The sequence below is a fragment of the Hypomesus nipponensis genome, chromosome 18, assembly GCF_054491055.1.
Source record: "Hypomesus nipponensis isolate SF chromosome 18, ASM5449105v1, whole genome shotgun sequence".
In the NCBI taxonomy this organism is placed as follows: Eukaryota; Metazoa; Chordata; class Actinopteri; order Osmeriformes; family Osmeridae; genus Hypomesus; species Hypomesus nipponensis.
Genome location: NC_140378.1, coordinates 4,363,483 through 4,374,408, shown reverse-complemented (window position 1 = coordinate 4,374,408; position 10,926 = coordinate 4,363,483). Strand labels below are relative to the sequence as shown.

General features: G+C 47.4%; 2 protein-coding genes across 2 annotated transcripts; one reads left to right on the top strand and one right to left on the bottom strand.

Moving 5' to 3' along the window:
- Positions 1-1,295: 1,295 nt before the first annotated feature.
- On the bottom strand, positions 1,296-3,789 carry LOC146251596 (uncharacterized). Its single transcript, XM_084680919.1, has 8 exons — positions 3,593-3,789; positions 3,418-3,489; positions 3,206-3,324; positions 3,039-3,084; positions 2,841-2,935; positions 2,223-2,709; positions 1,608-2,085; positions 1,296-1,521 (listed from the first exon to the last, which is right to left on the bottom strand). Exons 1-8 carry the CDS (start codon positions 3,638-3,640, stop codon positions 1,427-1,429), a joined length of 1,440 nt encoding a protein of 479 aa, XP_084537045.1. The 5' UTR covers positions 3,641-3,789; the 3' UTR covers positions 1,296-1,426.
- Positions 3,790-3,894: 105 nt separating this feature from the next.
- LOC146251595 (uncharacterized) lies at positions 3,895-8,137 on the top strand. The gene is made up of 14 exons (XM_084680742.1): positions 3,895-4,087; positions 4,191-4,262; positions 4,356-4,473; positions 4,595-4,640; positions 4,744-4,838; positions 4,966-5,452; positions 5,590-5,958; positions 6,063-6,134; positions 6,228-6,346; positions 6,468-6,513; positions 6,618-6,712; positions 6,840-7,326; positions 7,464-7,836; positions 7,923-8,137. The coding sequence occupies exons 5-14, from the start codon at positions 4,780-4,782 to the stop codon at positions 8,015-8,017; spliced, it is 2,202 nt and encodes a 733-aa protein (XP_084536868.1). The 5' UTR covers positions 3,895-4,087; positions 4,191-4,262; positions 4,356-4,473; positions 4,595-4,640; positions 4,744-4,779; the 3' UTR covers positions 8,018-8,137.
- The last annotated feature ends 2,789 nt before the right edge of the window (positions 8,138-10,926 follow it).

The window sequence follows — 10,926 nt, the reverse complement described above, 5'->3', positions numbered from 1 at the left end:
AAGCACTTCCCTTTCAGTCGAAGGCTGTGTTTTGTGTGTCTGTCCCATCTATAGATTCATAATCGAATGATTCAAATACACACCATATGCAATAATAAGTCATATTGATTTCCGTAGTTTCAGTCAGTGGCTGTCCAGGAACAAGACCAGACAGAAGGCCTGTGATTGGCCAGTGAAACAGGCAGACGGTAGCCAATAGAGATGGCCCGCTAATCGCGGGTGGCACGGCAACATCCACAGCACATGGCATCTTAATTTGAGGCATTTGTTCACAATGTAAAATGACCTCACAGTCCTTGTGTATGAGTTTCCTACCTGGCTGGAGGACCTTGCTTTGGACAGATGGAAGGGCCTCATCGGTGTAACAAGCGGGCCTCAACAATTGGGGCCTCATTGATGGTGGCGTAGAGCTCAGCCGTGGCAGAATTCTTAACAGAGCTGGAGACCGCAATGATGGGGGCCTCAATGATGAGAGCCTTAACAACAGGAGCCTCAATGATGGTGCCGCAGACATCAGAAATAACAGCCTTCTCAGCAGATGTGGGGGCCTCAATGACTGGGGCGAGGGGTGGAGGAGTGTATGATGGAGGGAGGAGGGGTGGAGGAGTGTGTGATGGAGGGAGGAAGAGTGGAGGAGTGTGAGATGGAGGGAAGAGGGGTGGAGGAGTGTGAGATGGAGGGAGGAGGGGTGGAGGAGTGTGTGATGGAGGGAGGAGGGGTGGAGGAGTGTGAGATGGAGGGAGGAGGGGTGGAGGAGTGTGAGATGGAGGGAGGAGGGGTGGAGGAGTGTGAGATGGAGGGAGGAGGGGTGGAGGAGTGTGAGATGGAGGGAGGAGGCGAAAAGGAGGGCAAGGGAGTTGTGTGCATATGTTTGTGTGTGTTTGACAGGACAGATCAGAACATCCTTGGAGCTTCTCTAGACACAGAGGTCTAGTTTCGTGAACTAGAATTGGATAAAACTCCTGTACAAGCCAACCAATCAGCAGCCAGTGAGGGTCCCCCCCCCCCTCCCTCCCTTCCCTACAAGAGCTTTGGACTTACCAGAGTTCTTCTTCACGTACCTTCTGTTTCATATTAATAACAATAACAATTCAAAGACACACCATTTGAAATAAGCCAGATTTATTTTGAGGAAGGGAGGGAGGAAGGAAGGAAGGAAGGAAGGAAGGAAGGAAGGGAGGGAGGGAGGAAGGAAGGAAGGAAGGAAGGAAGGAAGGAAGGAAGGAAGGAAGGAAGGAAGGAAGGAAGGAGGGAGGGAGGGAAGGAGGGAGGGTGGGAGGGAAGGAGGAGGGGGGGATAAGCCAGATTTATTTAGAGAGTTATTTAAATGGTCCGTGGTTGTTCAGATGAACAAGACCATGCAAAAGGCATGGTCCATTCTGGTCCAAACAGGCAGACCATTCTGGTAGCCAATAGAGATGGCCCGCTAATCGCTGGAAGCACAGCAACATCCACAACACATGGCTCGCAATATACGAGCCAAGACACGCCTCGCCCGCTTAGCCCTGCTGATGGGGACTTCTGGAAGAGAGAAGCAGGCATCTTCATTTGAGGAATTATTTCACCAAGTAAAATGACCTCACAATCGCTGAGTATGAGTTTCCTACCTGGCTGGAGAACCTGATCAATGATGGGGGACTCGACAACAGGGGCCTCAATGATGTGGGCCTCGAATACAGGGGCCTCGGTGAAGGGGGCCTTGACAACATGGGCCTCAATGATGTGGGCCTCGACAACAGGGCCCTCAATGATGTGGGCCTCGACAACAGGGCCTTCAATGATGTGGGCCTCGACAACAGGGGCCTCAATGAAATGGGTCTCAATGATGTTGGCCTCGACAACAGGGGCCTCAGTGATGGGGGCCTCAACAACAGGGGCCTCAATGATGGGGGCTTCGACAACAGGGGTCTCAGTGATAGGGGCCTCGACCACAGGGGTCTCAGTGATAGGGGCCTCGACAACAGGGGCCTCAGTGATGGTGCTGCAGACCTCAGAAATAACACCCTTCTCAGCAAATGTGGGGGCCTCAATGACTGGGGCATCCATATTGTGAGGGTTTTTAATGAAGTCACCATCCATCAGGGCCTTCAATGTAAAACACATGCAGTATGACATTTATGGATAAAGGATATCCCACAGTTGGAGTTAAATGTTTGTGTAGAAATATTTACAGTTTTAATAGCTGAAGCTCCATTCATTGAACCTGTCACTAAGTCACTAACCTCTGTGGCTTTGGCAGCTGAGATCTCCTCAGAGCTCTGGCCTGCCTCGACACCGGTGTCTGGGGTCATCCCAAACATCACCAGGACATGAGCGCCCATGACGTCAGTGAGAAGGGTGATCAGTCTCAGACACCGAGTGTCGAGGGCTTCAGACCAGAGCTCTGGCAGGAGCATCACTGAGGTCTTACCCAGGATGGCGTCCACCGTCTCAGAGCACCTGTCTTGGGAATAACCGACCTGAATCAGGACATCCCCGGCCTCTTTGGCCGAAGAGGAGATTCTCTTCAAGATGGCCGCCGCCATTCCGACAGCCATGTCCGATAGAGCCAGGTAGGTGTGGATCTTGGACTGGGGCCACAGGGCCATGAGGACCCTGGGCACCAGCTCCACCAACACCTGTTTGGGGCTGAGGAGGGTGGGGGAGCGCGGCTCCCTGGAGACGTCGGCCATGATGGTGGCCACACCACTCTGAACACGGATGCAGAGCCTGCCGTTGGTCGGAAGAAAGAAAGAAAGAATGAGAATGAGGACGGTACCTGAATCCACAGTCCATTGAGGATTAATACTGAACAGTGTTCCACTTCTGGAACAATCCTGATGTGGACAGACTGGTCTTACTGGTTGGAAGCTGAGGTAGCACGCCGTGCCTCCAGCCTCTTGGTGGCTTCACACAGCATGTTGGCCGTCTTGAGGATGCAGTTGATCTCATAGGTCTGAAAGGAGACAGAGGATTTAGATGTGTATTTGAGTGTGGAGATCCATCTGAAGGTCAGTGTGTTTTGGTCAGTCTGATTCTTCCTCTGACAGTGTCCTTACCAGCCAGGCCAGCTCACAGCTGTCCTCCAGAGTGCTCCTCCACAACCTGCACAGAAAACAACACAGTCGGTCCCTTTTTTCTTTCTTCTTCTAAATCCCTGATGTTTTAACCACATTGTAACTTTTGGTTCAACAGTGTCAGATGACCCTACTGACGGGGAATTTACCGTGCAGTGAAGGACTTTTTGCTTTGAGAAACCAGCCAATCACAGAAGATGACCTCCGTAATTTCCGGTGGCACCTCCCCTTTTCTCTTCAAATCCATAAAGTGGATCAGGCTTTTCAGCTGCAAGACCACAGATTACCAGTTACATCTCTTGAAAAGCTACTTTTGTTTGAGTTGAATGAGTTTAATACATTTTCATGGGAGACACCTTACCGGTTCAGAATATAATTCAGATCCCCAACACAGTTGTAATGCTTGGCCATATGTGCCTGCTATATAGAAGTCCTATGATCAAAGAAATGCATTTTAAATTCAATAGATTGAAACAAATCATAATTAAATAACCAGTCTATTACTTTAACACAGGCAACAGAGAAATATCCAATACCTTTATGGGATTGAACAGGACTCTGTCATCTTCTTTGATCCAATCCATGGTAGGGGCCTCGATAACAGACTCAATGATAGAAAATGTTTAAAAACAGTTTAGTATCTTCCGTATAGAGAGTATCTTCAGTATAGAGAGTATCTTCAGTATTGATTGTGGTAATGATGAACATAAAGTGGGATCTCTGGGTTTTGCAAAGACATTAGAATGTTTATATTATATTTCCATGGAGACGGCTTGGTCTCTAGAGTTCTGCTCTTTGTGTCCATGGAAATATAATATAAACATTCTAATGTCTCTGCAAAACCCAGAGATCCCACTTTATGTTCATCATTACCACAATCAATACTGAAGATACTCTCTATACTGAAGATACTCTCTATACGGAAGATACTCAACTGTTTTTAAACATTTTCTATCATTGAGTCTGTTATCGAGGCCCCTACCATGGATTGGATCAAAGAAGATGACAGAGTCCTGTTCAATCCCATAAAGGTATTGGATATTTCTCTGTTGCCTGTGTTAAAGTAATAGACTGGTTATTTAATGATGATTTGTTTCAATCTATTGAATTTAAAATGCATTTCTTTGATCATAGGACTTCTATATAGCAGGCACATATGGCCAAGCATTACAACTGTGTTGGGGATCTGAATTATATTCTGAACCGGTAAGGTGTCTCCCATGAAAATGTATTAAACTCATTCAACTCAAACAAATGTAGCTTTTCAAGAGATGTAACTGGTAATCTGTGGTCTTGCAGCTGAAAAGCCTGATCCACTTTATGGATTTGAAGAGAAAGGGGAGGTGCCACCGGAAATCACGGAGGTCATCTTCTGTGATTGGCTGGTTTCTCAAAGCAAAAAGTCTTTCACTGCACGGTAAATTCCCCGTCAGTAGGGTCATCTGACACTGTTGAACCAAAAGTTACAATGTGGTTAAAACATCAGGGATTTAGAAGAAGAAAGAAAAAAGGGACCGACTGTGTTGTTTTCTGTGCAGGTTGTGGAGGAGCACTCTGGAGGACAGCTGTGAGCTGGCCTGGCTGGTAAGGACACTGTCAGAGGAAGAATCAGACTGACCAAAACACACTGACCTTCAGATGGATCTCCACACTCAAATACACATCTAAATCCTCTGTCTCCTTTCAGACCTATGAGATCAACTGCATCCTCAAGACGGCCAACATGCTGTGTGAAGCCACCAAGAGGCTGGAGGCACGGCGTGCTACCTCAGCTTCCAACCAGTAAGACCAGTCTGTCCACATCAGGATTGTTCCAGAAGTGGAACACTGTTCAGTAATAATCCTCAATGGACTGTGGATTCAGGTACCGTCCTCATTCTCATTCTTTCTTTCTTCCGACCAACGGCAGGCTCTGCATCCGTGTTCAGAGTGGTGTGGCCACCATCATGGCCGACGTCTCCAGGGAGCCGCGCTCCCCCACCCTCCTCAGCCCCAAACAGGTGTTGGTGGAGCTGGTGCCCAGGGTCCTCATGGCCCTGTGGCCCCAGTCCAAGATCCACACCTACTTGGCTCTATCGGACATGGCTGTCGGAATGGCGGCGGCCATCTTGAAGAGAATCTCCTCTTCGGCCAAAGAGGCCGGGGATGTCCTGATTCAGGTCGGTTATTCCCAAGACAGGTGCTCTGAGACGGTGGACGCCATCCTGGGTAAGACCTCAGTGATGCTCCTGCCAGAGCTCTGGTCTGAAGCCCTCGACACTCGGTGTCTGAGACTGATCACCCTTCTCACCGACGTCATGGGCGCTCATGTCCTGGTGATGTTTGGGATGACCCCAGACACCGGTGTCGAGACAGGCCAGAGCTCTGAGGAGATCTCAGCTGCCAAAGCCACAGAGGTTAGTGACTTAGTGACAGGTTCAATGAATGGAGCTTCAGCTATTAGAACTGTAAATATCTCTACACAAACATTTAACTCCAACTGTGGGATATCCTTTATCCATAAATGTCATACTGCATGTGTTTTACATTGAAGGCCCTGATGGATGGTGACTTCATTGAAAACCCTCACAATATGGATGCCTCAGTCATTGAGGCCCCCACATCTGCTGAGAAGGGTGTTATTTCTGAGGTCTGCAGCACCATCATTGAGGGCCCTGTTGTCGAGGCCCCCATCACTGAGGCCCCTGTTGTCGAGGCCCCCATCATTGAGGCCCCTGTTGTCGAGGCCCCCATCATTGAGGCCCCTGTTGTAGAGGCCCCCATCACTGAGGCCCCTGTTGTCGAGGCCCCCATCACTGAGGCCCCTGTTGTCGAGGCCCCCATCATTGAGGCCCCTGTTGTCGAGGCCCCCACCATGGATTGGATCAAAGAAGATGACAGAGTCCTGTTCAATCCCATAAAGGTATTGGATATTTCCCTGTTGCCTGTGTTAAAGTAATAGACTGGTTATTTAAATGATGATTTGTTTCAATCTATTGAATTTAAAATGCATTTCTTTGATCATAGGACTTCTATATAGCAGGCACATATGGCCAAGCATTACAACTGTGTTGGGGATCTGAATTATATTCTGAACCGGTAAGGTGTCTCCCATGAAAATGTATTAAACTCATTCAACTCAAACAAATGTAGCTTTTCAAGAGATGTAACTGGTAATCTGTGATCTTGCAGCTGAAAAGCCTGATCCACTTTATGGATTTGAAGAGAAAAGGGGAGGTGCCACCGGAAATCACGGAGGTCATCTTCTGTGATTGGCTGGTTTCTCAAAGCAAAAAGTCCTTCACTGCACGGTAAATTCCCCGTCAGTAGGGTCATCTGACACTGTTGAACCAAAAGTTACAATGTGGTTAAAACATCAGGGATTTAGAAGAAGAAAGAAAAAAGGGACCGACTGTGTTGTTTTCTGTGCAGGTTGTGGAGGAGCACTCTGGAGGACAGCTGTGAGCTGGCCTGGCTGGTAAGGACACTGTCAGAGGAAGAATCAGACTGACCAAAACACACTGACCTTCAGATGGATCTCCACACTCAAATTCACATCCTAAATCCTCTGTCTCCTTTCAGACCTATGAGATCAACTGCATCCTCAAGACGGCCAACATGCTGTGTGAAGCCACCAAGAGGCTGGAGGCACGGCGTGCTGCCTCAGCCTCCAACCAGTAAGACCAATCTGTCCACATCAGGATTGTTCCAGAAGTGGAACACTGTTCAGTAATAATCCTCAATGGACTGTGGATTCAGGTACCGTCCTCATTCTCTTTCTTTCTTTCTTCCGACCAACGGCAGGCTCTGCATCCGTGTTCAGAGTGGTGTGGCCACCATCATGGCCGACGTCTCCAGGGAGCCGCGCTCCCCCACCCTCCTCAGCCCCAAACAGGTGTTGGTGGAGCTGGTGCCCAGGGTCCTCATGGCCCTGTGGCCCCAGTCCAAGATCCACACCTACCTGGCTCTATCGGACATGGCTGTCGGAATGGCGGCGGCCATCTTGAAGAGAATCTCCTCTTCGGCCAAAGAGGCCGGGGATGTCCTGATTCAGGTCGGTTATTCCCAAGACAGGTGCTCTGACACGGTCGACGCCATCCTGGGTAAGACCTCAGTGATGCTCCTGCCAGAGCTCTGGTCTGAAGCCCTCGACACTCGGTGTCTGAGTCTGATCACCCTTCTCACTGACGTCATGGGCGCTCATGTCCTGGTGATGTTTGGGATGACCCCAGACACCGGTGTCGAGACAGGCCAGAGCTCTGAGGAGATCTCAGCTGCCAAAGCCACAGAGGTTAGTGACTTAGTGACAGGTTCAATGAATGGAGCTTCAGCTATTAGAACTGTAAATATCTCTACACAAATATTTAACTCCAACTGTGGGATATCCTTTATCCATAAATGTCATACTGCATGTGTTTTACGTTGAAGGCCCTGATGGATGGTGACTTCATTGAAAACCCTCACAATATGGATGCCCCAGTCATTGAGGCCCCCACATTTGCTGAGAAGGGTGTTATTTCTGAGGTCTGCAGCACCATCATTGAGGCCCCTGTTGTCGAGGCCCCCATCACTAAGGCCCCTGTTGTCGAGGCCCCCATCATTGAGGCCCCTGTTGTCGAGGCCCACATCACTGAGGCCCCTGTTGTCGAGGCCCCCATCATTGAGGCCCCTGTTGTCGAGGCCCACATCATTGAGGCCCCTGTTGTCGAGGCCCCCATCACTGAGACCCCTGTTGTCGAGGCCCCCATCATTGAGGCCCCTAGTGTGGAGGCCCCCATCATTGATCAGGTTCTCCTGCCAGGTAGGAAACTCATACTCTGAGATTGTGAGGTCCTTTTACTTTGTGAAATAATGCCTCAAAGGAAGATGCCTGATTTGCTCTTCCAGATGTCCCCATCAGCAGGGCTAAGCGGGCGAGGCGTGTCTTGGCTCGTATCTTGCAAGCCATGTGTTGTGGATGTTGCTGTGCCTCCAGCGATTAGCCATCTCTATTGGCTACCAGAATGGTCTGCCTGTTTGGACCATGCCTTTTGCATGGTCTTGTTCATCTGAACAACCACGGACCATTTAAAAAACTCTAACTAATAAATCTAACTCCCTCCCTCCCTCCCTCCCTCCCTCCCTCCCTCCCTCCCTCCCTCCCTCCCTCCCTCCCTCCCTCCCTCCCTCCCTCCCTCCCTCCCTCCCTCCCTCCCTCCCTCCCTCCCTCCCAATAAATTTGTCTTATTTCAAATGGTGTGTCTTTGAATTGTTATTGTTATTAATATGAAACAGAAGGTACGTGAAGAAGAACTCTGGGAAGCCCAGAGGGAAGGGAGGGTAGGGGGGGGACCCTAACTGGCTGCTGATTGGTTGACTGATACAGGAGTTTTATCCAATTCTGGTACACGAAACTCGACCTCTGTGTCTAGAGAATCTCCAAGTCCAAACAGTTGATATATAGTGTATCTTCAGTATTGATTGTGGTAATGATGAACATGAAGTGTGATCCCTGGGTTTTGCAAAGACATTAGAATGTTTATATTAAATTTCCATGGAGACAAAGAGCAGGGGCCGGTTGCACAAAGCACCTTAAGTTAAGATTTTCCTTAAAGACAGAGTTAAGGTTTCCTTAAAATATAATTGGTTGCACAAAGCACCCTTAAGTATTTTCCTTAAGGTTTCCTTAAATGTTCCCTTAAGTATTTAAGGTTTTCTCCTTAACTTTGTCTGATATTTAAGGAATCCCTTAAGGAGCGTTGCACGAAAGACCTTAGCATACAAAGTAAGGAAGAAAACTTAAGGTACCTCTGACTTATTCTTAACCGCAACATGGCTGCGTTTATGGAGATAAATAAACCCATCCCACACCTATGGTACTCTGTTAAAGGACATATGGCAGGTTGATTTTTCCAACGAATTTGCGCTATTTGGTTGTTGGTAGTAAACATTTAAACTGTTATCCATTGTATTTCATGTTGTTGGGTGTCACAAAACGTAATGTAATACAAAAAAGTTGCAACTTTTTGCAATGATTCTTCTTTCCCCCACAATGCATTGTATGACGTCACGTTGGGGAGACAACAGACAAATGTCTGCTTTGAGACCATTGAAATCCATTGGAAATAAACACTACTAGGCTAGTACCAGAGAGTGTCTAATATGGGCTCTGCTAGTACCATCAAAACGTGGGACATCTCGGAAATGTGTTTACAACGTTGGGGAAAATATTTAATTAGCGATGATCTTGGGGGGATTTTACAGGTGGGACTGGCAAGTAAAAAAAAATAGCTAGCACATAGGTAGCATGATGTCTTCTGCTGTACTACTAGTACTACTAGAGGTAGCACTAACTAAGTGGATTTTTTGTAGGGCAAGTGGAAGAGAAATGTACTTGCCCCACTGGACAAGTAAAAAAAAAAAAAAAAAAAAAAAAAAGCTATGTTACTTGCACTGGCCAACTTGCAAAGACCGATGATAGCCGACCGAAGTTGAGTTAGCCATGTTGTTAGCGATGCTAGCTAACGTTAGTTTGCTAGCAGTGGCTGTATATAACATTTCACTGGTTCTTGCAGCTGTTTGTTTAGCAAGTCACAGTGTTTACAAGCCCTGATAGTGTAACTGAGACGACGCAGTAGATACGACTTTCTTGGATGTGCTAGGCTGGATAGACTGTTGCACAGTAAGTAGTTCTACAATGGCAGTAATATCGTATCTTGCCTTGTAGTGGCAACATCATACATTTAAGAAATTCAAGACTTGCATGTACAGTAAGTGATGTCACATTAAATAATGTATTTAAACTCAAGCTAGTGTGGTGTGTCACTGTCTTCAATGCCACAGGCTATTCTGTCAAAAGAAACTTTTCATTTCCAGAACATTCAGTGAAGTTTGGCTAGCAACAGCAGCTAGGCTAGCTTGCTCGACTGAGACCGACAGAAATGGTCGCTTTTGGCTTATTTACTGATAATGATCGCTTCCAGCAAACTTCTTTTGAATTTGCCATTTCCCCTTAAATAAATGTCCAGCTTATTTATGTGTTTGCGGGCATATTTTCAGTTAGTAGTTGGTACACTGTTTGAATCGCGATTCCATCTGAAAAATACTGCCGGTGACAACGTTGTTAGAATGGCTTGTATGTATCAAAGGGGGAGCGGCTTGTTTCTTAATAAACTGACCCATTTGCAACCGACGGAAGCAAGCACACACTACAATTTCCCCAGAAATTATACCCTCTCTCCTCTTTAGCGATGCTATAGACATTGAGGCCCCTGGCCTCAATAGAGGAATTTGCAGATTTTAGTGCTGATCTTGTGACATATACTGATAATATCTTAATTATGGGTGATTTTAACATCCATGTGGATGACCCAAAAGATCCTCTAAGTAAGGCCTTTACTGCTCTATTAGATTCCACAAGTCTCACTCAGGTGGTTTCTAAACCTACCCATCTTCACTCGCATACATTGGATTTTGTTCTCACACGGGGAATCAAGATTAGTGACATCATTGTCCACCCCCACAATCCTATATTATCAGACCATTGCCTGGTTACCTTTAAAATGGATCTCTGCCAGAGCCCTGGAGGCACCCAGAATATTTCTACTACATTTACATTTAGTCATTTAGCAGACGCTCTTATCCAGAGCGACACAGTATGTACAGGGACATTCCCCCTGAGGCAAGTAGGGTGAAGTGCCTTGCCCAAGGACACAACGTCATTTTTTGGCACGGCCAGGAATCGCAACCTTCAGATTACTAGCCCGATTCCCTCACCGTTCAGCCACCATAACCCCAAACACAGCTATGGAACTTGCTAGTATTCTACCTGCTGCACTAGAAGCACTGGACGTCCCAAATAAATCATTAAATGCTAAAACAAGGGATCTCAATTTGGTTCTTCAGTTATCCC

Excerpts from the sequence above, each read along its gene's own strand:
- LOC146251595 (XM_084680742.1), top strand. The coding sequence starts at position 4,780 with ATGCTGTGTGAAGCCACCAAGAGGCTGGAGGCACGGCGTGCTACCTCA. Across the intron at positions 6,135-6,227 it reads CTGAATTATATTCTGAACCG|CTGAAAAGCCTGATCCACTT; the intron begins GTAAGGTGTCTC and ends GTGATCTTGCAG. Across the intron at positions 6,713-6,839 it reads GCTGCCTCAGCCTCCAACCA|GCTCTGCATCCGTGTTCAGA; the intron begins GTAAGACCAATC and ends GACCAACGGCAG.
- LOC146251596 (XM_084680919.1), bottom strand. The coding sequence starts at position 3,640 with ATGGATTGGATCAAAGAAGATGACAGAGTCCTGTTCAATCCCATAAAG. Across the intron at positions 3,490-3,592 it reads TCCTGTTCAATCCCATAAAG|GACTTCTATATAGCAGGCAC; the intron begins GTATTGGATATT and ends CTTTGATCATAG. Across the intron at positions 2,710-2,840 it reads GCTACCTCAGCTTCCAACCA|GCTCTGCATCCGTGTTCAGA; the intron begins GTAAGACCAGTC and ends GACCAACGGCAG.